Source organism: Parus major, chromosome 13 (genome assembly GCF_001522545.3).
Source record: "Parus major isolate Abel chromosome 13, Parus_major1.1, whole genome shotgun sequence".
In the NCBI taxonomy this organism is placed as follows: Eukaryota; Metazoa; Chordata; class Aves; order Passeriformes; family Paridae; genus Parus; species Parus major.
The window spans coordinates 13,552,007-13,579,674 of NC_031782.1; the positions used below are offsets into that span (position 1 = coordinate 13,552,007).

General features: G+C 38.9%; 1 protein-coding gene across 12 annotated transcripts in view; it reads left to right on the plus strand.

Annotated features, from left to right (window-relative positions):
- Positions 1 to 27,668, plus strand: part of TENM2 (teneurin transmembrane protein 2) — a 478,752-nt gene that overhangs the window by 397,843 nt on the left and 53,241 nt on the right. For 8 of the 12 annotated variants that reach the window (XM_033517641.1, XM_033517643.1, XM_033517647.1 and 5 more), the window contains 3 exons: positions 3,254 to 3,454; positions 5,111 to 5,323; positions 26,894 to 27,040. In XM_033517641.1, coding sequence (XP_033373532.1) covers positions 3,254 to 3,454; positions 5,111 to 5,323; positions 26,894 to 27,040 — 561 coding nt within the window. The remainder of the gene's footprint in view (positions 1 to 3,253; positions 3,455 to 5,110; positions 5,324 to 26,893; positions 27,041 to 27,668) is intronic. The other 4 variants (XM_033517644.1, XM_033517646.1, XM_033517642.1 and 1 more) reach the window with 3 other exon arrangements.

The window sequence follows — 27,668 nt, forward strand, 5'->3', positions numbered from 1 at the left end:
ATATGTGATTGGGCAATAAAAAAGTCAATTAATTAATTTTCAATTAAATGAAAATTAACCACCATGTTTCTATTCTAAAATTCCATTTATTTTGCACATATTTCTCACATTCATTCAAGTGTTATGAGAGAAAGGGTACACCATGAAGTGATGTCTCTCTAATAAATCATCTAGTCTTAGTTAAAGTTTTTGCATGAATAGAAAATTTACACTTTTAATGGTAGAATGATAGAAATAATATTTCTGTATTTAGATATAATATATGAAATCTCCTCTATTGATTTGAACTTCCAAAAGGAATGGCAAAGGTTGATTCATTTGCCATTTTCCAACTAGGATATTGAATTAGAAAAAGTGGGTCAGCAATTTTTATTTTTTTTTCCCAATAGCTTTTTATTTCTAATATTCATCATGGTTATATTGTTCAAACAATTTACCTGAAATGTAAGTGACGCCAAAATCAATATTTTTGATGCACAATTTTTGCAGCATAAACACTGTTTTTCTATTAACAAATTTGCACAGAAGATGAAGTGGGGTATTTGTCAGGCTTCATTCAGTCTGCTTTGGGGGGACACAAGTGAAATTGCCAAATTAGGTTAAGTTAAGGCTGGTTTTCTTGTCACTTTCCTGGTCGAGTCATTTTTCAATGACATTTAACTTTGTAAGTGTAATTCATGGCTCTTTGGGGACTTCATGGTACATATTGTTCAGAAAACTCCTTGACCTCCTTTTTTGTCCTTAAGGATATAAATTGCTTTCAGTACCTTTTTTTGTCAAGTCTACAGAGGGCCCAACACTAAATGAGCTCTAATGATCTGAGCTGCCAGGGGGCTGTGAGTTCCGAGCCTGAGGTACTTGCTAAGGCGCATTCTCCTTTGTTTAAACACCAAAGACGGTCCATTTATAAATCCTGATTAAATACCATTGTAAACCCTGCTACACCTCAGGGCCAGAACCTCTGCAACACAAGTCAGTGCAGTTCCATTGCAGGTAATCACATTATGCTAATTTCAACAGCGAGGATCTGGCCCGAGATGATAACTCTGAGCATGTATTAAAATAGAACCAGACTGGAGCTCAGAGTAAAAACTCTCCTCAGTTTAAACTTTGAAAGCTACTACTTACCCAGATGATAGAACAAAACAGCTGTAAAGCACATTTGCCTAGAACAAAGGACAAAGGTGTTTAGTGTGTTATCCTGTAAAACAAGGAAGATTGGGAGCTCAGAGGCATTGATAGGCTCATTCTGCAGAAATAAATCAAAGCTGCATGAGCACTGTAATTCGGGATAGAGGGAAGACAGTTAATTTGTGTAGCAGAAGGTGGTGTTTTTCATATGCTCCACATTCCTTTCATTAGTGCTTTCATTTGAGAAGGAAGATGATACATTCCTGACAAGGAGAGTACATTATGACTTATCATTATCTCCTAAAGTTAGCTGTCCTATAACAATGTTATACACGTATTATCCTTCTACATTTTCTGTTAAAATACATATTCTAAAGAAAACTAGAATAGAGCAAATGTAAGGGGGAAGTAACCTTCATCCTTAAAATAGATTGACTTAAGTTTTTGTGTACTGTACCTCTTTATTCAATCAGTCTGTTTTATTACAGCTCTGTGTCCATTGAGTTCAACAGAAATTGTAAAAAGATGAATTATAAACTTCAGACAAGTTATAATTTCTCCAATCACGAAGAAGCAGTAGCAATACAGGACAAGCACTCTGTGTAATTTAAAACAGTTAATGAATTTATCAACTTTGAGGTGAACCACAAACCAATCTTGGTTTATCTATAAATACAAAAATGCATTATAATTTTGTCATGTCCAATTAACTCAGCTTTAAATCTTAAAGAAAAAAAGAAAAAGCAAACCCAAAACTATAGCCAATGCCATCATTAAAATGAAAATCTTGTAAGAAATGTTACAGTAATTTATTCCTGTACTACTGTATTCTGAATTCTGTACTACTGTATTCTGGTAACTCATTTTATTGCATCTCTAAATATCCCTGTCTCAATCCTCTGCCTGTGTCTAATCTATATACTTGCTTTAAATGTTCTGCAACTAAATAAAATAGCTTGACAAGGCTCTATGTTTTTATAGAAAAGTTGAGATTTGAAAGATCAAGTATTGTTCACATCAGGTGGAGTGAAAATGTCTCTGCCTTAATTTAGAAGGATCAGTTTGGAAGAGATGAGAGATAAATCACTTTCATTATAAACTCAGATCTTCCTGGAGCAGCAAGAGAGAATGCAAATCATTCTTGGTCCTGCTGTTGTGAGCTAATATATACCAGTCATGAGATGAATTCAAGTTATTTAAGACATGAATTTGACCTTGGCCTTCAATTCCACAGCAAAAGGGACTTGGTAAAGCCTCCATGTGGGTATTGGCAATAAAGCATAGTATTGTTATGCAGATTCATGATATAAGATGAAAATTTGGAAACTCATAATGTTACTGATAAAGTTTATTTGAAAGACAGCTTGTAACATTCATTTATAGGACTGAAATAGCAGCTGATATGCCATTGCATCATTTTCCATCATAACTATTTTCATTTGTTGTTTCTGGGTTGAAATCCATATCTCTGTCTGGTTTTACTTTTTTAAGGGAAACAATCTGCTGGTTTAGAACCAGGGCTCTCTGTTGCACAGCTCAGCTGCTAATGGAGCATGGATCAAACATTCAGAAGTGCCTGAATGATTAGGAGTCTAAATGAAGCTGAAAGCCACTGACATTTTGACTTCTGTGTACTTGAAGTGGCTGCCCTAATGTTCAAACAATGCTCTAACATTTCAGTAGTAATAATAGCAGTTTTTTATAAAGATACTCCAAGTAAAAAATCCTTTAAAACTGCAAATTATTAACTTATTTTGTAATTGAAATGCAGTTCATGGGTCATTGGAGCTTCAGTGTATTTCAGAAGAAATGTCTGCAGGTTTATGTGTGGAACTCTGAGTATATATAGATATTTAAGTGCTATTTTTAAGCCTTCATGCTTCTCCATCACAGCACTCCTGCAGTAAACTGTCATTGCGCAGTCAAACCCTGCTTGATTTATTTAATGTAAAATGCAAATTACTTCACTTTCCCATTCTCACACCAGGTATTAATATGACTTGGAGAGCCAGCTCGATTTGCTTTGTTTCTCACCATTGCACAGCCTTTTCAGAGCAGCTTTCCCAAGCATCCCCTTGCGTGGAGTGACGCCTGTGTACGTGGTTTTTGTTTTCTCCCGCAGTGGATTGCTTGGACCCGACGTGCTCCAACCACGGGGTGTGTGTGAACGGGGAATGTCTGTGCAGCCCAGGCTGGGGAGGAGTGAACTGCGAGCTGCCCAGAGCCCAGTGCCCCGAGCAGTGCAGCGGCCACGGCTCCTACCTGCCCGACACGGGGCTCTGCAGCTGTGACCCCAACTGGATGGGCCCCGACTGCTCCGTTGGTAAGAAAAAGAGTTTTTCCTCATTTTGCCATCACCTTGCAAATAATATAAGTTTTGTTAATGTTTTGTTAATATTTTACTACCAAGTTTGAAATGCAAGAACAATTTGGAAAGTTGACTTTGTTACACATTTAATTGTGTAATTGGTACGCATTTAATTTAATTTAAATGTTACATGATTGTAACTTTTTTTAATTTTGTTTGGAAGAAGTGTATTATACATCTATATATATATTTTCATTGCATCCTTAATTTAGGGCTGTGAGGTGGGTGCAAGTTAGGAGTTTGTGTTTTGTTCTAACACTGATTCTCTTTTAGACTGAAAAAGTTACATAAGTGTACTTCTGTTTCCCAGCTGTAAATGAAAACATCCCTCATTTATGGGAAAAAAATATACAGGGAATTTTGCTTTTACATTGCCAGTTGAACCTTGGGATGGTCCTGTAGGTCAAAACTAAGTCTCTCAAAACAATATTTACATTTCTCACAGTTATTCAGTTATTTCTGAAGGTTAATCAGCTGGAATACCCCACCAGTGACATGAATATCAAGATGTGTTTTCTGCTTTATGGATAAGCAGTCAGAAAAATTCAAGAATGAGAGTTTGGCTGCCACTTTCTTTGGTGATGCATGGGGCAAAAGATCCTTCTGCTTATCTGCAACTTCAGCTGGCAGAGAGCAGTAGAATATTTGGAGTGAGACACAGGATAACTGACCATGTTAGTAATAGGAATCCAAAATCTCTCCTTTGAAAGTGACTTTTACCCACCATTCTAAATGACCACGAATTGCTGCCATTCTCTGCCAAATGAGTTTTAGGTGAGTTTCAGTCTCAATTCTTAGCAGATCAATATCTGTCAAGATCAGCGAGGTCCAGGTTGGAGTGGAGCAGAGCTGCCTGCTCCCCTCCTGTGCTGTTGGGGACAGCACCTCTGGCACGTTTGGATCGGCCTGGAGGATGCAGCTCTGCAGCTCTCTCAGTGCACATCAACAGACTTTTATAAACTGATGCCTTGGAGTGGCTGCCTAGAGCAGAGGCTAGACAAGGTTAAGAGAATAAAGTGGGTATTTATTAAAGACCTTCTATAGATACACCTTGGGCACTCAAAAGCCTCTGAGGGGCTACACCCAAGCTGGACGATGGGCACGAGTTTTTCAGACAGTTTTAAGTTTGGTTCATTTACATATCAGGTGTTAATTCTCCAATTACACCTCCAGGTAATGAAGTCATTTACCCCCAGTTTGCTCCCCCCAAATTCACTTTTGATAATACTCTTCAGGGCTGAGGCTGAAGGGTGTCCTTGAGTTTCAGGCCTAGAGGAATTGTTTCGTCTGACCAAAATGTGTAGACAGTAGACATTCCACTTTATATGGAGTTTAGAATTACGTACTAATGCATACAGGACTTGAAAAACATAAAGCCTAAAACCTTAAGGCATCAAAACAACTTCTGATTTAGTTTGCTTTTAATCTAAATGCCGGTTTTCATCAGAACGTGAGAGGCCAGCTTTTGAGAGGCTGCAGTTTTGAGCAGAGGTGTTTTGGGCGCTCCCCTTCCCTGGAGGCTGGCTGTGACTGCTGTTCTCTCTCCTAGAACTGGCTGTGGCTGCTGTTCTCTCTCCTAGAACTGGCTGTGACTGCTGTTCTCTCTCCTAGAAGTGTGCTCGGTGGACTGTGGCACCCACGGCGTGTGCATCGGCGGGGCCTGTCGCTGCGAGGAGGGCTGGACAGGAGCGGGCTGTGACCAGCGCGTGTGCCACCCCCGCTGCACGGAGCACGGGACTTGTAAAGATGGGAAGTGTGAATGCAGAGAGGGCTGGAATGGGGAGCACTGCACCATTGGTAGGCAAACGACAGGCACCGAAACAGGCACATATTGCTTTCTTTTCATAAATCGTAGAGACATAGTTGCTGTCGTGGGCTGTAATGGGCTGTTCCCTTAAGGACCCAGGTGCTCTCAGATATTAACCCTGACTCAAACTCTGTTGGGGTATCTAAGTCTGTATCTAAATGCAGATAGGCCCTTGGAATCATTTCAAATCAGTAACAAACCAGTTTATGGAGAAAAAAACCAAAACAAAAAACAACAACTAATTCCACATTAGTAAGTAAAGATGTAACAAATAGTACCATGTGTGATATGAACAAATATAATACATGGTACTATGGATGGTATCAGTCCAGTCCCAGCTGGGCTCTGTCAGCCTGGGAAGTTCAAAAAGGTCATCCTTACACAAAGCAATGATGTTCTATCCTCTTAATTACCATACCTGAAAATTTACTCTGAAGAGGAATTAGTTGTTCCTAAGGGAAATTCTTTATTTTGTCTCTACAAGCAGTCAGGCAGTCTATTTGGATTGTTTTGAAAAGTTACTCAAAACAAAGGAGAAAACTGTTATTTTCTCTGAGCTGTAATTAAAAATGGGAAATTCTCAGTGATCACATCCCTTCTGAGAAGTCTGAGCAGATTTATCTGAAACAGGAGTATCCCCTCAACTGAGACTGTGAGGTTCAGGCAAGTGTGCTTTTCTCCAGAGAGATTTTGGAGAGCTGTGAAGTATGCCTTTGAAGAAATCTGGTGAGTCCAAATCCAAAGCCACGTTGTTTTCATTATCTCAAGGTGGTGAATTTAAGAAAGAAAAGAGTAGGTCACTTGAGATTTTCATGGCAGTCAGGGACCCTAATGGGACAGTCCTATTACAAGTGAATTGTTATTTCTTTACTTAAACGTATGGTGAGATTCTTGCATCCCTCAAGCTATTTTTCTTTTTCATTCCCCTCTGATTTCTCTTTGGATATACAAAGCATTTCCAATACACACATGAGTTGGAAACTAAAAGTATACTCCTATTGGAGAGATTTAAAAAAAAAAAAAAAGAAAAATTGATACATATTTTCAGGGCATCTCCTTTGATGTTGTGGTGCTGCATGCTTCCACCACACTGTGCTAATATGATTTAAATCAAAGCTTTTATGACTGAACACTTTGTGACCAGCACAGATGCAGAGTGTTTTTTCATAATTGCTTTCAGACTTCCATCATATCAAACATACCTCTGCTAGATTAATCCAGGCATTTTGTTTTCAAAGTTCTTCCCAGATCTTTACAAAATGCCTAGTATGTAATTTTTTCATTAAATTCTGTAATAATTGCTTATTTCAGAAGTTGATGCTTCGCACAAAATTTGTTTTGCTTTATAATCTCTTAGTAATGTGCCAATGTTTAGAAGTAATTAGTGTATGTAAAGTCTTCATTACTGTGCAGACAAAAAGATGCCTTTTACCAAGATCTCAAAAGTATGCTGAAAATTGCAAGCTGAACTAGTGAACTCTGAAGTGAGATCTTAAGTCTAATTTCCAGAGCTTTGAACTAGATATCTTCCTTATTATTGATGTATATAATCAATTGTTTCCAGAGGAAGGGTGATGCTTCTAAAGTGATTAAAATATGCGTAAGCTTTTTTTGTTTGGTGTGTATTACACAGATTTCCTTGAAACTTAATGTGGTCCTGCCTGTGGCAAAGATGAGACTAGTGCAGAAAATTCAGGTATGCCCTTCTAGTTATCATGGATGAAATTTGTGCAGTCAGAAGTTGTCTGTTGCATGCAGACAGATATTCTTGTGACAGGCCTGGATTGGTAGGAATTTTCCCATGGTTGTGTCCTGAGGCCATTTACAAAAGCACAAAGGCTGATGCCAGGAATGGGATTGAGTTCAGAGGGACAACTCAGTGTGATCCCTGTGGTTGGTGTTACCTGGAGCTGAAACACAGAGTTCAGAGGAAAAGGATGGTAAAAGGGATTTTTGTCAGTATTGGTACAAAATTTCTAGAAGTTACCACTGGAAAATCTGTGCTTAGAGTGAATTGATACTTTGGTACAATGATGAGCTGCTCAAGATGTTTTAAACGTTGGTGTGAAGAACTAAAGTGCACTTAAATTTTACAGAAACTCACTGTCATTTCGAGTACTGCCTTTATGGTTTCATTTTCAGCTGAAAGTTTGTCACACCATTTAATGTCAGAATTACTGAGGTGTGTCTGCCTAAAGAGATGCCACAAATTTTTGTCCTAAGGCAGAAAATGCAAATCCTGTAGGAGAGGTTATTTACTCTGAATTTCCATTTTTGCTGCAGTTAGTCTGAAGTGAAGTCAGCAGAAAAACTTGCTTTGATTCCAGTGACTTTAGGCCAAGTCCACTTAGAACAAATTGATCTGTAAGAAAGAAAAGGAGATTTCTATATACAAACCACTTTCTTTTGTTTCTGTTTCTTTACCAGTTTCTTTGTGCTATATTTACATGGCAGTGGAAAAGAAATCATCATAGCAACCTGCAGGTATCCAAGTTCATTCAGGATATTTTATTCTATTTAATATCAAATTAGGCTTTTATAGATGCTTGACAGAATGCACACTCCTTGTCATTTCATTGTTGAGTATCTAAGCTCAAAAGTTTCGCTAGAACTGCATTTTTCCTCTCTGCATTACCTGGTTTAAGAAAAGCACTCAGAAAATCCTCCCAGAACAGCAATGTGAGCTCAGTGTTAGCACAGTGTTTGTGCAAATCAGATTTTCCTTGTGTGCAATAGAATTATGTGTAAGAATCAATGCAAATACAAATGCATGCATGTTCCAAGTTACACAGATTTTGATAAATCTACATCCAAATAATATAAAAGAGAAAGGAATGGGTGTCTGGTCTTGCTCAGCTGCTGTTTGAAGCAGAGCAGAACTTCAGTTCACTTTGCTACTTCAGGTAAGAAAAGAAATTGCTTACTGGAGTGGTGATAAGGAAAATTAATCTTTTCCCAGTGCAAAAATAGACCTGTCAGGATATGTTTATTAAGTGATTACTATTCATTGATTGCAATTATGGAGGAAGTTATAACTAAATAATAGAGGGTAATCTAGATGAAAAAAATATTGGAAAACTAATAACAGTGAAAGAAAGGTATAGAAGTTGTTAATCTTGAACCCACTTCATGACAGAAATTTAAGATGGAGGATTTAGCTTTTCCTTGAATCATCTGAATGTTGTTAAAGCATGCTGTTATAAAACAGATCTGTTACTTTCACTGAAAATAATATCTGGATGTTTAAAACTGTTGTTTTTAAATGCTTGCAGAGGATGTTCTGCATATAAACTGTTAAGATAGTATTCCAAGGACAGTGTGATATATATGGAGATCTTATGAAACAGTCAGAAATACCATTTCAGGAGTGTAATTCCATCTGTAATTCATATCCCTGGAGCATGGACTCTTATGAAGTTATTGGTAAAAACTCAGTGGGAGACCAGTGAAAGCAGGATTTAATCCTAAATATTTACAAGTATAATTTAAATGTCTGCAAATGGATCTTTTAAGGTGAGCTCTGACCAGAAGGTGATAGATGAGGTTTTCTTTGTGGCTGCCTGTCGTATTCCCAAGCCTTGCTCTTGTCTGCTCATGTCCTCCATTAGATGCAGGTTAAACACTCCTTTTCAGACAGAAAGTGGGAAAAGATTGCACTCTAGGCTGTTTGGTAATATGGGTACTCTGTTGAAGACAGTTCTTATATTTTACATTTTTTTTTTTATTTTTATTTTTTGATTCAAATGAGCCCCTGGTGCAGGCATTGAAGCTGAACCTCCACCTGCCTGGCAAAACATAAAGAGGTGATGAGTCCATCTCTTCAGGCTCTGCTTAGGTTCATTCAGCTTAGAAAAGACCCTTAAGATCATTGGGTCCAGCCATAAACCTCACACTGTTCTGGCCTTGGTACTGCTTTCTAAAATCTAACTCCAGAGTTGGGGATCAGCAACTTCCCCCCACTGAGTCCTTGGCCTTTGTACTAAAACTGCCAAAATTTCATAAGTTCCTTAGTAAAGGAGTTTGGAAATCTGTATTAGCTCTATATCTTGTCTTCTGTTTTCCTTGAATAAAGGAAAAATATTTTTAAAAAGCTAGGATTCAGTCCCCTACGTGGTGGAAACTAACCCAATATTTTCAGATGCATAAAAATGTCCAGGGAAAGGAAAGAACTCTGTCCAGGACAATTAAGAAGTTTAAGTTACAGTACAAGATATTTGTATTAGGAAAAACATGTTACCAGTAAATGAAAAACTGAAGGAGGTTGTCCAAGCAAATTGTGAATTCCTCATCAATGGAGTTTTTAGTGACCCTTTAGAAAACACTTGTCAAGAATAACAGAGATTCATCCTGCCCTGGGGCAGCAGGCTCACCAGAAATCATTGAACTCTCTGAGCTCTCTTCCAGTCTTCTTTTAAATGAGCTTAAGAGGAAGCATTTCTTCTAATGACTTTATTTTTAATGGCCTACCTTAAGAGTTGGACTGTCATTCCCTTTAAGAATCCAATGGCACTGCTGGAAGTAGAATTGATAATTTATCCAACCAGGGAGACTAATCTATGTGTTCTGTATTTTCAGAACAATGGGCTGTCAATGTGGGTATTGAGCCACTCTGAAACATCCAAACAAACCCACACTCACTAGATAAATACTTTAAATACTCTCCCTTTAAAGGTGAACACTATGTGGACCATATTGCACCTCTGGTTTAAATAAAAAATTGTTTACTAAAAATCTTTCCCCCCAAGTGCTGTGGGATGACCTTTCCAGCTTTTAGTCAGGTTCATATTTTCTATCAGTTGGATGGAATACCTCAAGTAAAATGTAAAGATTAGATTCTTTACCTTAGCATGGACTCAATAATCAATAGAAACATTAATAATGTGGCATTGTGTTATCTTTGGATATAGCAAGATATTTTTGTCCCATGATAATGCTCTTTGTGTCAAAGATTTTTTTTCCTAGACTACTGATTTCACTTGTAATTACAACAGTAATGATTCAAAGATGAGGCAATTTTCAGGAGAGATGGAAAGTGTGTGGGAGGAGGCAGTGGAAAGTCATCGTATCTGACAAAGAGCAATTTAGAAGGAGCTAGATATGTTAGACTTCTCCAATGGATTTCTAACTTAAAATTAATCTGTAACAGTTTATAACCTATCAAGGCATAAAAAAACCCTCTAACAATGATGACAGGAATTTAGATTGCACTCTCTGAGGAGGGAGGAACACATTTTTTTCATTTTATTTGAAAAATGCATAGAATATTTAGGTCATGACCACTTTTCATTACTGCTGATATAGAAATATGTTGGTAATATATATATGATGACATGACCAAAAATGTTTGAGATGTTGGCTGTTCTTGAATGTGCAGATTCCAGTCCATCACCTGTATCACACAGTTATCCCACTGTTTTTACACCTGGAAGGGAATTTCACATGATGCAGCCTTTTGGGTACATGGTGCCAAGCATTCACTGGAGTTTGAGTTGTTCCTCCTCTGCCTCTTCAGCAAAGCAGAGGAGCAGCAGGTGTTTTGTGAGGCAACCTGAGAGATTCTCAATTATTTCTGTCACTCACTGCACATCATTCACATTTCCACTTCCATCATTCAAGCACAGAAAGACTCAAAAGGTAGAAAACTTCTTTATAGGGTGGAATTTTGGAAACATATGTTACATCATGTTACATTTTATAATCAAAACCAAGGAAATATACTCATCACTTAGATAAATAAATGCTCACCTAGTCAAACATCCCTGTGCTTCAGTAAAGGTTTGAGGTCTTGGTAAGTACCTGATAAATAAAATTCTTCCTGGAAACCTGATGCTTCTTATCCATCCCAGCTCCATTTGTTATTGAGGTGCTTTGTTGGTTGCTTCATCTTTGTCATATTTTATTTCACCTCCAAGACTTCTGAATAAAATCTCTTGGCTGTAGAGTCCCCAGATTCCGTACTAGGTAGATGACTCTTGCTTGGGATTTCTGGTTCTGGTTTGTAACTTTGCAAATTCCTATGCTGAAAACTGAAATATCCCAGCTACTTTTGTGGATCAGGGATGAGTAAACTTTCTAAATGGTTTCTGTAGCATGAGGGAATCCAGAACTACAATAGGCATCCACTTAATTTTATTGTAGCCGAGCAAGGTAGCTGATCATGAATACTTGGAAGGAAGCATTCTGTGGAGATTTCTGTATAGTGAGAGTGGTTTGTCTTTCAAGGAGTTTAGAAACAGAATTCCTTTTTGTTTGCAGAATTTACAGGGGGCAGCTGGGGATCTTTTTTGGCTGAAAGGCAAGCTTATTCATGAGGAAGAACTTTCCTGTTTGCATTCTTTGCTGAGGGCTTTCTGTAAATGATTGAAACATGTCACAGCTCAGTGTCAGAACACTTGAGTAGCTTTTTTCTTTCTCTTTTTACAGGATATTTGTGGAACATGACCTTATTTCTTTCCTTTCTAGCCCAAAAAATTTAATGAGCATGTTTTCAGCTAAACTTCCTGCATTTTGTCTGGTACTTCAAAAGTGCACCCAGAAGATACTGGTGAATAGTTTCCCAAACTAAAACCACATTTCTTTTTTTTCTCCTTTTGGAGGAGCTTCTACATGAGTTATATTGATTTTCTGGCCAATTCTTGAACTCTTAAAAGACCACAAAAAGGGAGGGAGGGTAATCAATCAGGGAGCTGATCTAACTTTTGAAAGGGCAGAGCCGATTATGCTGTTCATAGCAGTATTCCCAGAGCCAATCTTCTCCTGCAGATAATATTTTCTGTATTATTTTGTACCCTGTGGTGTCAAGCAGAGCTTCAGCAAGTGAGTGAATTACACGGTGTTGCTGGAAACAAAACAACAAAGATACAGGAATGCTTGTGAAAGGTCAGTGGTGTGGATTGTATAGAGATAGAAAGGTAGAGCTGGATCTTGAGAAAATAATGTGTATGTACATATATATATATAGTATACTTATTAAAAAAGAAAAACAAAAGAGAACAATACCATCCATCCTTTTGAGACCTGTTGTTCATATTCCTTTTTCTTGATCACTTGCATTCTTGCTTATAAATTCTTAAGGTATCATTCTTGCATCTTCAGTATCAGTTTCACATCATCTTTCATGCTTGAAGATGCAAATAAAGTCAAATGTGTTTTGCCCGACTGCTGCAAACTCTGTGGAATAATATTTCAGATGCAAAGCTTTGTAAAGGGTTTTTTGTTTTTTATTGCAAATTCTTGCCAATTTAGTATCAAATTAACAGTAGGATGCATTAGAAGTTAGAGACTTGTCTTCTTAAGATATTTGATGCTTTTGAAATTCTCTACTCAATATTTTCTTAGTTTAATGTTGTATTAAAAATATTAATGTCAGAAATAAAAAGGAAAAAATGGTCTCTGTAGCACCTCTGAGGTGTCAGTTCAGGATTTTGCTGTGTGATCTATTTAGGGCTTCAGGGAAAAATGAAACTATTGAAAACCTTCTCTTTAAGCTGTCAGTTCTCTCTTGTGCAGTAACTACTCACTGAGGATGAATTCACACTGATGCTGAATATTGATACATCCTTCTTTCACTAAAAACCCTTACTTAGACAGTTTTTTAACAGATCTTAAGGAATGGATATGGGGACTTGTTCAGAGCATGTTACGAGGTATCATGAGCCATTCTTATTGAAGAAAGTTTTTACAAAATTTATGTTATCCAGCTCTTTTCTCTTGTTCTTTCTTTCTTTCCATCCCTGTTCTGACCTGCTTATGAAATGCTCAGTAGGGTAACAATGTTTCTGGAGATTATTCCTGTGTGTAGCCTCAGCCTATTTCATTTTACATACAGCTTTTCTATACATACAAAAAGAAGCAAAGTTTGCTGTCCAACAGAAATCATCATAAGATATATCTCATTTGCCCAAAGAAATTACAAACATAATTTGGCTTACTGAAATGTAAGAGCTGAGTACAAACTTGAGTATTCTTAAAGGCATTTGGGTCTGATGTTTTAGTCCATGTTCATCTCTTCATGTTGAAAATGAAAATAATTGGTCCTGAGGTCACTATTATCTGATTCATAGCTTCCAAGAAATTGTAACTGAGTAGATTTCTACAATTTCCAGCACTTTCTACTGCCGTGTTTTCGGAGATGTAGTGTTGATTGACATATTGCTGTCCATCTCAGGCTGTCAGTTGTCTTCCAAACACATCCATGCTGAGCTAGATGGAGACAAAGCAGTGCTGGGGTCTCATTAATCAGCAGTTCAGAGCCCTGCTGCTGAAAACCAAAGGAAAAGCAGGATGTGATATATTAAGGTTGCTGTGTTTGTCATCCTCCCCTCTTCATTCACTAACAGGATTATCATGGCCCAGCTGTTCCCTGAGGATTTTCATCTCTGAGAGCTGACCCTGAGCACTGCACACTTAAATATTTCACTCCAAAAAAAGTACCTCTCTTAAACAGTTTAGCAGTTTTCATGGAAAAGTAGCAAGTTTGCTTTCACGAAGGCTTTGCTGTGGCAAGGATCAGAACATTATCCTTAATGAAAATTTAGGCAGGGGAGACATGGCTGTCTGCTTATCCATGTAAAGCCTTTTTCCCTCTCGCTCTACTACACTTAAAAATATTTTTAGTCCTGCCTTACTGTGATCAGCCATTTGTATGGCCCATGAGTGGTGTCTGACATCTGGGATGGATTTTCTTGTGGTGGCTCTGTGGGTTTTGGAAGCTGGGCAACGAGTCCCAGATGTTCACGTGTCAAACAGTTCCTGAGTTCTCAAACATGGTTTGCAAAGCAAAGTCCCAAGTTCTCACTTGCACTTCTATTCCACAGCACCTCTTCCAAGGCCATAGCTGTCCTGCATTCTGGAACTAGGGAGCCATCATTTTCACAAACAAACATCTAGGTTTATTGCTTTTTTTCCTAATCCCACTGTAGTTTTAGTTTCTGTTTGCAGTTTTTAACAATCCAGTGCAAAGCAGCTTGATCAAACTCAGCATCAATAAAAATGCTTTAAAAATGCTGTAAAACAAGATACCATCAAAATAGCTGTGAGAAAAGGTTTAGATATTTCTTTTTAAATATTCTGGCTTGATTAGGGTAAATTGAACTACATGAGGTAATAGTTAATTGTTTATATATTTGAAAAGTATAAACACTTCTAACATTTCAGTATGTTTTTACATGAACCCAAATAAAGATGTATTTCTTCTCTGTCTATAGAATTTCAGATGAGTATTTTTTTAGGTAGATGTTGGAAGACTACAGTTATTCAAGAGTGTGAAAAATAAGTAAGACTCATAATTCATCTAGACCGTATATGTTTTAATTTTCCTTCAAATAGTTCTTCATAGCATTGAATAACTGGGCTAAAGAACTACAGTGGTTCAAGGTGCAGTGCCTGTTCTGAGGAGAATTAGTAGGGATAATAACTTTGGTATCTAAGAAGTAAATATAATGGTGTAATTGTGATTAAAACCATTATTTTTAATTAAAAAACTAAATCAGCTTGTAGTGAAAAATATAACAGGTTGCTAGGTTGTGATTTTAAGTTAGAAGCAATATGAAGAGGACAATTACCCAAAAGTACAAATTAACAAAAAAAAAATCTGTTTAGGAATAGCATTTTTTGCCGGGATTATGGTGGCTTATTGATTTGAAAGTAGTGCTGCTTCAGATACTGTGATTTTCCAATTGTTGGGAATCAAAAGGCATTGCTGAGTTTCTTGTGGAAGGAGCTCCTCAAGAATAGCACTGAAGCTATTTTTGTAAATTCAGCATGTACAAACACAAACCCTTAAATGTCCCAGAAGATGCTGATTCTCCTAAAAACAGAGGCACATTAGTACAGATGAGAGAACTGACTTTTTGTTTTAACCACTGGGAATTCCAGAGAGTAGAACTCAGTCCCTAATGCAGCATGTTGCCATCCACCTGCCAGCACAGTTTGAATATAAACTCATCTGACTGCTTTCCATTTCATCAAGCAAGGAGAGGTGTGTGTGCACTGGCTTACAAATGCCTTACCTCTCAAACTAAGAGGAATTAGCATTACAGCATTCAATCCTACAATGGGTAATAGTGTTCTCAGAGTTAAGTACATCTATAAAAAAAAGGGGGTTTCTCTTCCCCTTCTGCATTTTATTTTTAAATTGTAGAATCCCTTCCATTTATTGTGGTAAACAGGAGGTCATGAATCATTATTTGTTGTTGAAAAGTGAATGATTTTGTTAAAATGTTTGCAGATTTTGATTAATACTTTTTTTTTTTTTTAAAGAGTAATTTTATAGCAGGAAAAGCAGTAGCAATGTTAAATGCAAAAGCCTTTTCTTGTTTCAAAAACAATTGAAAAGGTGTTTTAGATTTAAGACAGAAAATCCCTGCATGAGAGGGATTTGTTAGGATTCTGAAATGAAGGTTAAGACTTCTGTCATGTGGCATTGCTAATAGCTGAATCAGGGTGGGGGGAGTAGAGTGACACAGAATTTAGATACAATTCATCTTTTTATTGGCTTTGGAATAGGGGTAAAACTGCTTTTTTGTTACTGTCTCCCTTGGATCATTATTAATTGATTCTTTATCATGAAATCAATCCATAGATATCTTCATTGTGAATGTTTGAAACATTTTTTTTTTCTCCCAAAAAAGTCAGAAATATTGATTTAGAATGGAGAAGACCTGCTATATTTAGAGAACAGGGTATCAAAGTCAAAGTCATGGTGTTTGTGAAGGCTGAATGGATGTTGGCTGATTTTTCATTGGAATCTTTTGTTGCATATTCCATAACAATTTTGATTGCTTTGGTGAATTAAAGGTGAATTAAAATCGCTCAGACCCACCCTTAATTACAAACATAACTTTTAACATAACAATTCATATGCTTAATCAAAAGGGTTAATTTGCAATGAAATATCACTCAGAAGACTTTTTGGATACACTGAAATGTCTCCTAAAATTTTTGATATTTCTATTCCACATGAAAGTTGTTGTTTTTTTTTTAAATACAATTAAGACAATGCTTATTACAATCTAATTATATCCTCATTTGTTTTAATCTTTCAATCTTCCATACACAAGGAATATGCTAAGTAAAATCTGTCATCTTTAACCAGTATTTGTGTTTCCAGTTACCATGAAATTCCTAAGATCTTTTTTAACTATTTAAAAATGTTTACTGCATGGAAATTTTAAAGTATGAGATGCTTTGTAAAGGGAAATATTTATTCAGCAGAAATGGGAGGATTTAACATGTGTGCCTTCCATTGAAAACTTCATCTATTTATTCAAGTTTTATAGTTACAGTTTCCCCTACTTATAAAGGATTTCTGTCAGAATTTCTGAGATTAAGCACTGCAGTTTTAAAAATTCCTAGCAAGTTGTATATAGTTTTATATAGTCTGATTTCTAAACTGAGCATTCCTATAGATACTAAATGGGAGAATTAATTAAGTTATCTTCAGAATATGTCCCCAGATCTTAATTATTTATTTTCTGTCATTTAATGCTTGAGATAAAAACGTAATGAAATGTGAGCAGGGATGTCACTCAAAAGTGAAGGAATGACAGTGAAGTCAAAAGGAAAATGTCACTTCTCATCAGTATTACTTCTGAATTTTTGTCCTGTGACTAAAGATTTTAGGTGTATTAAAGATGAACTTCCACAGGGCTATTGCTACTGATCCCTCACTTGAATTAGGTAACTTCACCCCAGCCTAGGAAATAATTCCAATTAGCAAGTGGTTTCCTTCAGAGAAGCAGGTGAGCATGCTGGAGAGCCCACAAAAAAGTCTGGTGTTGACAGATTTGTACCTTGAGGAGCAAGGCTGTGTCACTAAACTGCAGGAGAGCTTTTCCAGTGAGTGACACCATTAAAATGGATTTTTGCAGAGACTTCCTGAGTGCTTACAGCAGTTATTAGAGTAACTTGGATATGCACTGTGCCTGATCAAGCATATTCCCACATACGTGTTTATCGTGAAATCCACAGCTGTCCCCAATTCTCTTTGCTTGAGTGTGATCTGTGGGATCCTCCAGAGTCAAACTGCATCAAACCTGGAGGAACATTGTGGTGTTGCAAGGTGTCACCCCTTGTCAGAGGCTCGTGGAACTCGAGTGGAACCTGCTGGAAATGCTCTGCAGCTCCAGTGCAGGCAGGGATGTCTTGGGGTGAGCAGGGGGAAAGGGCTGCACACTGCTCAGGGTCACAGCTCTGAACAAGTGGGCATTAGCTAAAGGAAATTAATTAATTTCCTAATTAATATGTTTCTAATGTGGTGGCAGCTGAGCTTTAAGCAATGGACAGTGACACCATCCCCCACTGAAATTATGGGAAACAGGCAGAGTGGAGTAACCTAAATTATGATTTTATTAGAACACTGAGGATCAATAATGCTGGCCTTCAGGGCAGACTCATATTCTGATACCTTTCCCCTGCAACTTTTCTAAGTCATAACCTGGATAGAAAAGAAAAATTTCTTTGACATCTGTTACATTTAGAGATACTATGAGCAACTCATGTTATATTTTTCAGTATTGCAAAGGAAGAGTTAATTACACAAAACCATAGCAAATTGCCTTTTAGATGTCCCTTGCATAGATCATAAAATTATTATTATTATCATCATTATTATTATTATTACTATTATTTATTTGAAATTCCTTTTAACCAATCTTTGTTTCTCTTTTTCCTTGTTTTCTTTGGTTTTTTTAAATTAAAGCAAATATCCTGACAATACATAGCTCTACACTTTTTTTGCTTGACATTAATCAGTGAATGAAGTTTATTAATTCAATATACTGATGGTCCTGGTCACACAGTCCTATTGCAGCTGAGGCAGAGTGGCCTCCAGATTTCTTGGCTGCATCTCCCACTCCCTTACCTTGTGTTTCTCTTCCTCAGTGCTCCTGGAAAACAGTCCCAGTGTAAGAAGTGACAACCTGCCTGCCCCAGGATGGCTTAAAAACTGTCAAATATAGATGCAAGGCAATCAAGTTTAAAGTCTCATTGGTGCTTCTGATGGCTTCTACAGAGAAATGGAAAATAAATGCTCTGCCCAGCAGCAGAAAGACTTAAGTATTCGTTCCAGAGAATTAAGGACACTTCTAGTGAGACGAGGGGAGGAGCAGAGCCATCAGTTGCCTGCTAGTAAATATGTTTAATGTAAAGCAAGCAGAGCTTAAAGAGCTCGTTTCTCTTTCAAATTTCTTCCAAGTGCAGATTAAATACTCTTGGCTTTCTTGGGGGTGAGATGGATAAGATGATCTCCCTTGTAGATCAAAATCACTTTCACAGATTTATTTAGTACATAAATATCAAAGCAACTGGCTTTATCTGAAGGATTATAAAGTTTCTTCCTTCAGCACATAGATAAAAAAAAGAACAAAAAGGGAACTATTTTATGCATGCAGGATTTAAACCTGTTCATTTGTGGACACTACATTTTTAATTCTGTAGCTTTTATTAGTTATTTGTACAGTTGGTAGATATAAAAATTGGAAAATAGTATGATATTAGTGAGGCACTTATATATTGACAAGGGATGCAGAACAGTGCCTTGCACTTTAGAATTAAAGGGATGTTTATAAAGTATATTTTATGTACTGAAATATTCATCCTCTATCCTATATCTGCCAAATAACTCAGCATACACAAATGTTCACATAACTCAGAATACATTGCTTATCTATTTTCATTTGTTTTGCATACATTGCCCATGTGGTGGAATACTGCTCCTAGGTCATGAGCATTAATTCGTACTTTATATTTGTGTATAGTCAAACTCCATAAATTCTAGCCTTAACAAACATGTGAGATATATTTATTTTAATATTCAAATACCCATTCCTTTTGGTCACTTGTAATCATATTTTAATATCATCAAGATTTAGGATTGCTGCAAGCAAGAAGGCATATAAGAAGCATTTAGTGCATTGCTACTATTTTTCATTCCAAAATGTTCCACAATTCTTCATAAAAACTTCTGCTTTTTACTCAGGCACTTTCTTTGGGTTTTTCTTTTGGACAATTGGAATGTTGGAACTCTGAAGTCCCAACCCATGTAGTGTGCAGCCATTTAATGGAATCGATGTGATTAATACTTTAAGAAGATCAGCTGCAAAATATAATGCACATGTCTAAATAGTGCTTTTCATCCTGAAGGGATTCCAAAGTTCTGTACCAAATTTAAGGGACAAAATGTACTAATCTGCCACACAGTAATAGAGGAAGCTGCCTACTTCTGTTAAGACTCATATTTATTCTTCTGTTAGAGATAACCTGTGCACTTACACGGGATCAGCATTTGCATACCTGAAAGTTAATTGCTAAATTATAAATTCTATGCAGGCATTAATATCTAATGAATAGCAAGCAATTCTATTTTAATAATGCCTGAGAAAACTGGGATTCCCTGTCCTGAGAATTATGAAATATAAAGCTCTAAAACCAAAGGGGTCATAGATAATTCAGTGTAGAAGGGATGTCAGCAGGTCAACTGGTCCAACTTCCCCTTCAAAGCAGGGTGCTTTTGAGGTCAGACACCAGACTCGAGCCCATAGATCTTAGGGCAGACTCCCTGCAGGCTGTTGCCTCTCAGTGTCCTTGCTGTGCATCTTCTGCAGTGAATTGAGCTGCTCCAGCAGTTTGTAACATCTGCATGTTCTCACTGTGGCTCCCTGCTTGAGTATTCGTGTGTATGTGCACAGATCCCATCCCCTCACATTACTGAATTCACACTGAATTTCAAATACTGATGAAAGCTACTATGAAGTAGCACTGACAGAAGGGGAGCAGTTCTGTTTGGTCACTCTAAATGCTAACTTGGCTCACTGGGCATTCTGATTGACTTAAACTCCTCCATTTTCTATAATTTTTTGTATATTAAAGGAGTCACAGCCAAATAAATGCAATTAGCATTTGGAGAAAAAGTGTGTAATGCGTGATTTTTATTTTTTATGTTTGTGGAGGTTCTCATCTAAGCAGGAGAGTAATTCATTCCTCCTCTATGCAATATCTGGAGGATTTGTGAAGTGAAAAAAGTATTTTGAAACTAATGACTGAACTGAGAATGCCTTCCTACAAAAATCCTAAATTGCATTAAGTCTAGATTACATTGTAATTAGGTTAGATATTCTTTCAAACATGAAGTCAGTGTTTTGCTTGTTGCCCTTCAATTGACTGAATTTACACATCCTGTCTGATAGGTCACTTTATCATTACACTGCCACAAAACTATTTAAATGGACGTTATTTTAGAGATAAATTCAGCTTGAGAAGGCTTCTTTCTCAGAAAGGATATTACATATTATGAAGGATGATGCCAGTGCTTGTATGTGATATCAGAAACATTAATACAATAGAAGATTATGGTTGTGGAAGTAGTTTTATGAATGCAATTTCACCTGGAATTATATTCTAAATGGATTTTGTTACAGTAAGATTAATTTGAAAGACCCAGCTATCTTAAATACAAATTTTACTGCATCTTTTATATATCTTTTTATTGGGTATATGAATAGGAGTTGGATATGAGTCTTGCTTGAAAAGAATACATTGTGTAACTCAAATGTGCTGGTGGGGTCAAATTTTAGCTCCTGCTTAAAATTTCAGCAAATAACCTGCTTGGCCTCTGGAAGGAACTGTGTGGCTCTGCTGCATCTTTTAGGCTGCAGCAGTTTCTTAACTTGTATTTCACATAACTTCTTTGCTCAAAACTCATCCCCTGATGCTGGCAGAGCTGTGGGGTGCGATGTTGGGTTCTGTGCAGGAGGAAAGGTGTCTTTGTGCTCACGTTAACAATTTTGGGGTGCAGAGAGAAACCTGCCTGCCTGTCACAGAGCACTTGGACTTCAGCACTGCAGAGGTTTCTCTTTCTGATGACTGACCTTCCCATAAGGCAGTCTCTCCTCCTTCTGGAAACTCTTTTCTATGTAGAAGGAGCCCAGATTCTGGGCTCACCTGAAGCTCTGTGTGTATGCTCAACATTCTGAGCACTCATGGGCATTTTGATTATCAATCTATTTGGTTTCCTCAGGTCTCAGGACAGTATAGCATTAACTGTCCCCTTCTTTTCCCTGCCCAGCTGTTCACAGCTTGGAGAGGGAGTCACACCAAAAGCTGGTGACAGAGAACTCTGCTGGCTGTGCTCAAGAGGGAGACATCAAGGGTGTCCCCCTCGAGTCACAGGAACCCCTCTGCCTCAGTCACTTCACATGAATTTGGATAACATGGAATGTTCTGGGAGCAATCCCTTGTTAACCAGGCATGAAGCTCTTGCCCCCCTGGGGTTTTCTTCAATCTCAAACTTCTGTGACCTATATTGCAACATGAGCTTCCCCCTCTTTTTATTTGTGTGTGTCTCTGTATCTTTTCCTTTTTTGTTCTTTTACTTCAGAAAGATGCAGGTGACTTTACTTGAGACTTACTTTCTCATGCCAGAAGTTCCCTTTTGTGTGATCTCTTCTAAACAGTCACTTGTTTTTTCTCCTATTTTCCTGTTTTGTTTGGAGAATTAGATGTTACCTCAGTTCCTGCCCTTATGTGTAAAAGACTGGAATTGCAAAGATAGATGGTAGGTAGAATTTAGGGGGAAATTCTGTTATGGTATACATGCCCCAGGCAATTTAAGAAGTCTTGCTTAAAATTCCTAATTGTTTGCCTGCACAGGAGGTATTGTAGTGGAGGATTTCAGAGCTCTTTAAACATATTTTTTGGCCCTTTTTTTTTTTTCCCAGCCTGTTCAATAAATACAATTGTAACTGGGCCAGTCTGTAGTTCTAACTCAGGCATGTATCCATTTGCACAGCACATCTGCAAGTAAATATTTATTCTTTACTTCTTTGTTTGATGTGTAGCTTAAAGAAATATTTAGGGTGTTGAGTAGTTTTAAACAAAATGGTTTGTCTAACAAATAAAAAGGAAAAAAGAAGCAGCAAGGCAGCTAGTCAGAGCACGCTGGTGACAAACACTTGGGAGCCAGGGAGAAGCTCCTGCTCCCTGTGAGCTCTCTCTGGAAAGCAGCAGCTGTGCTGTGCTCTGTGAGCAGTGACACTGGGCTTTGTGCTGCACTGAGAGCCTGGCTTCATTCTCAGCAATTTGTCAATCAGTGTCACCACCCTGCTTCAGAGCCCTGGGCTGGTGCCTCTGCATGGCTCCAGCTTGTTCTGGAACTGTCCAAACTCACTCACAGGGGCCTCACCTCTCACTCAGCCAACACACTATTTCATTGACATGTGTTCAGTTCTATGTTTGGGGTTTGGGTTTATTTCAGTTGAAGTATTGAAGTATTTCTCTGTAGAAAATGACTTGTGCATGTTCCTACCATAACACTCTGTCATTTTTATTTGTATGCCCTTTCTTTGGCTTTAACTAAGCCCTGCAGGCTTTGGAAGGGAAGGATTAAAAAATAACAATAGCAAATAAAAAGCATAATTTTATTTTCAGTGTTGCTAGGTACCTCATTCTATGTACCTCATTTATTATTTGCTAGATAGCTGTAGGCATACCAGCAGCTCACTGAAGGAATGAACAGGAAATATGAAAACAGTGATTATCCTCTAAAATCCAAATTAAACAGGCTATTGTCATTACTGCTTTTATGTCATTTCTCTAAATTCTTTAGGTACCATCATCTCCCAGACTACTTTTATTTGCTGCAGTTCTGTAGTTAACAGCTGTAATGAGAAGAGGAGGATTGAAATGTAATTTAAATGTTCCCCTTGAAACTCCTGGGCATCCTGTGAGTGAGGAAACACTGTGCTGTACAACATACTCTTCACTGCAGGGCTTCTTCACCCACAGGACCACCTGGTGCAGCCTCAGCTGAAGTCACTGGAAAGGCTCCAGTGACTGCCAGAGGGCTTTGGATTAGGATGTGTGGAATGAGGTGATGTGGAAAGATAAACATGAGCTATCATATTCCAGACTGTAGCTGTGCACGTGCACTAAATGGGGAGAGCTGCTGGGAGCCCACTCTGCTGGAAGATGCTGTTTGCAGAATAAATGGCTGACAGCACAGGATCAGAAGGACTCAAAAGACACAAGCTCTTGACTTACTTCTATTCTTTTCTCTTCTATTTATTTCTATTTCTTTTTTCTACAAACTGAGCAGAGGCTAAAAGCATAATGCTTTTCTCTAAGTAGCTCTGAGATACCACTTAGATTTTTTCTTTCCCCTTCATCTCTCCTATTCTCTTTTTTCTTTTAATTATACTAAGAGGCTACCTCTTCCATCAGAGTTTGGAAACTTTAAAAAGAGCAAGGTTTCTCTAGCTTCTCTTTCCCTGGCTGCCCTTTTCCTTCCTTTTCTTGCAGAAAGATTTGTCCCACCGTAAGTGGGAGTTCTGATGATTCTGACTGAAACCACAAATTGGTTAGGTAGACCTTATGTTTTAGTTTACTTAAAATGTTTGTTTTAGATTTTAGAGCAGTTTATCCAATGGAAAATCTATGTATGTGTGGGAAACTGGACATGTTTACTTGTATACCTGAAGTTTGGGAATATCAGAGTAAAAAGGAACTCTCTGCAGAATTTATCCAAAATTGGATTAGAATTCTTGATGTACTGCCTAGATACTGAAAATTAATTTGCCAAGCTCAAAAATTAATGAATCACCTTACAATTCAATCTCAGAATAATTTCACTGTCAATGAAACCTGGGAGTATTCTCTTGTAAATACATCCAGCACCCTCCATTTTTGAACCAGACACAGTCCATATTATGGTTTTTGCTTTCATAGCAATTCTGACTCTAATATCTCTCATATGCTCATCACATATTCCTGATGCAACACTGGAAAATGTTCTGAAAGCTTTCTTTCTGTTTTAATTGTAAATTCATATGTACCTGTAGCAAAGCTCCCAACTTCCAATTCCACAGGCGAGCTGGAGATAGAGAGGAGGGAGCCTGCATTAGTGTTTCACCTTTAGCAGCAGCTAGAAAAGTGTGAGACACTCAAACTGCTGTTGCCTGTACTCTGCCTGTTCTGTGAATAAATAGGTTGTCAATCTAGCACTTTAAACAAGCACTTTCTTCTTTTTTAACCTTGCTTCTTGACATTTTCCATTAAGCATACTGTAATGGAAAAGATGAGGAGAATTTCTCTACACACCAGGAATAGCAACCTGTCTGCTTAGCACGAAGGGCCCTTTTCTGTGCGGTGACTGAGAGCTCCATCCCACGCTGGATTGCTTCTTGAGATGAGATGCTGATAGCCCTTCCCTGTGTGCCTGTGGCTGCCTGGCTCTGGGAGAATTCCCCAGCCAGCCAGGAGGCAGCACACTGCTGAGTGTGGCTGCAGGATGAAGGCAGGCCCTGCCAAAGCACCGAGCACTGGGTGTGCTTCCTGCAGTGAGCCTGTCCAGCAAGGGCCATCTGTCCAGATGGGCCACTGAGCCTTGGCTGAGGCTCTGAAGGCTCCTCAGGCAGGCACTTTGTCACCTTGTCCACTCTGCAAACCTCTGGATGGCCACCAAGCCCATGAGATATGTGGAAATCCTGTGTGTGCAGAAGATGTCCATCAGTAATAATCACTGCTCACATCCACCGGTAGGAAGATTTAAATAGAGATAGCCACTGCAATTCCTAAATATAAGCCTTTTTTAGAAAAAAAAGTTATCACTGCATCATAATGGAGCTGTTTTCTGGTTGATCTAACCAACTAGAAATCTATATAGATACTTGCTTAAAGAAAGACAAAACCAGAAATCCATATATGCACATAGGCATGTACAGAGACATAACCATGCAAAATACCTAATTAGTTTTCCATTACTTAAAGCTTTTTCAAAGCTTATTCATCATTAACTTAATAGATCTTTTAAGGAAGACATTATTGCCCAAGCACTTGGATCTTATTGTAGTGTAGTGCTGTTCATTCCCTTCATTCTGATATTTATGCTATTCAAACACCAGGTCTGTCTTTGGAAGGCTGCAGTTAAATAAGCTCTGTGGAGGTAGCATCGTGTTTCCTAGCAACACCATGTCTGTGGCAGTGATGCTGCCTTCCCTCTCTTCTCTAAACGCAAAGTCATGTCCATTAATCCCCAGCTGCACTTAAAACTTTTCAGGGATTTTTCTAGCTCCCTACTGTTCATGTTTTCATCTTGCTCATACGCTGCAAGGCAAACGGCTTCAGTGGTTTAATTCTCGTCAGTGCCTCGGTATGAAACCAACCGCGTGGGTATATTTACAATTACTATTTGTTTTTCATTTAAAACAAATAATTTGTCCTACACCATGATGCCTCTCCTCAAAGATTATCATTTTGGTTGTTCAAACAGCCTGAAAAATGAAAGAGATAAACTAAATGTCTTGAAAATGTACTCCCTTTGCTGCAAAAATAACTGATTTTTTTAAGCTATGTGGTGGCAAAATAACCCTAAATTTAAGTGAAAGGGGGCATTTTATTATTTTATACACAACAGCATTGGAATAAAACCTGTAGGACTTGTTTCTGTCTGCCAACAGCTTTCTGTGTAACACAAATAGAATAGTCTTTGACCTGAGGTGATACCAGCTGTGTGAGTTCCAGGGATATCACTTTGTTGTGTGGGAAACTCCTGCAGCATTGTGAGAATGAGTCTGGGGTCAGAGAAACTGCTCTCTGACTTCACCTGGCTACAGCCAAGGCAGCTGGGAGGAGCAGGAAGAGACGAGCTCAGAGCTGTGGCTTTCTAAACAGGTTTATAAAAGCACACACCTATTGTCAGGCAACACAGCCATCTCCTCCTGCTCAGACTTAGTGAGAGGTTGCCTGCAGGCCTCAAATGTTCTGTCACCCACAGACAAATACTCAGACTTGTGTGGATTTGGGGTTGATTGATTTGGTTGTACATACCAAGGCTGCAGTTTGGTTTTCTTACCTTTTTTCATAATGAATATTCAGTAAGATACGGTAGTGTCTCCTGAGATGCATTTGCTTCCAGGATAAAGGAGCTGAGGTACTCTTATCACCTATGGACATTTGTTAGAACATGTAAGCAGCTTAGCTAATTAATATTTTTGTTCCTAATTTAGGTCTTGCCAATTTTGGCTCATGACAATGTCATGTCATATTCATAGTCATTTAGAAACATCCATCTTTGTGGGCATCTCTTCTAATATGTTTTTCAGAAAGTGCAAGATGTGACACCAAAATACAAGTAAACTTAGTGTTAAATAAGTAGGTACTCTAAAATTACCAGCAGCGAGGGAAAATATTTTCAAAAGTATTTATTTAAACTTTGTGTTTAGACACGTTCTGGAGAATGATGCAACACTCAGAATGAAAAGTCCTCTGAGCATTGATGAGCTTAGAAGATGATGTTCTCCCTCATGTGTACACACATACAGTGGGAAAATAAGAGGCAGATCTTCTGTCAGCAGACTGTCATTTCTGTCAGCTCAAGATCTGGAACTTTATAGGGTTCTTAAAACCTGTTAAAGCAGGTAGGGCTCCTCCTTCCTTCGGCTTGAGCTAGATCCCCGTTTCTCCAGGGTGTCCCCTTCCTTTACCGAGCGTTCCTGCCAGCGGCAGGACGAAACCTTTTTGTCTGCACAGTAACCCGGCCTGAGCGCAGCGGGGTGGGAGCGCCCTGGGCTCACCTTGTCCGTTTGTCCTCGCAGATGGCTGTCCGGACCTGTGCAATGGCAACGGGAGGTGCACGCTGGGCCAGAACAGCTGGCAGTGCGTCTGCCAGAGCGGCTGGAGGGGGCCGGGATGCAGCGTGGCCATGGAAACCGCCTGTGCCGACAACAAGGATAACGAGGGAGGTGAGCAAAGGCTTTCGATCGCAGCCCCGAAAGGACGGAGTCCCTGTCCTGCACCAGGACCGTGGCAGGCACTGCTGCCGCTGTCCCTTCTCTCTCTCCAGGGAAGGACAGGGAGCTGTGGGCACTGCTGCCCGTGTCCCTTCTCTCTCCAGGGAAGGACAGGGAGCTGTGGGCACTGCTGCCCGTGTCCCTTCTCTCTCCAGGGAAGGACAGGGAGCTGTGGCCGTGAGGGACACGCTGGGCCCGGCGGGAGGCTCGGTCCCAGCGAGCCCGCCTGGGGAGCAGGGCCCGGCCGAGCAGAGCGGCCTCCTGCGGGCTCCCGGGGCACCGAGGCCACAGAGGGGCTCCCTGTGCCCGTGTGCCCCTCGGAGCAGCTGATGGAGCCTCCGTGCTGGCCTCGTCCCGGCCGTGCTGGGGCCAGCGCCGTGCTCTGCTGTGCACAGCCCTGGAGGCTGTCCCTTCTGTCCCATAGCCCTCCAGGCTGTCCCTTCTGTCCCACAGCCCTGCAGGCTGTCCCTGACTATCCCACAGTTCTGCCAGGCTGTCCCTTCTGTCCCACAGCCCTGCAGGCTGTCCCTTCTGTCCCACAGCCCTCCAGGCTGTCCCTTCTGTCCCACAGCCCTGCAGG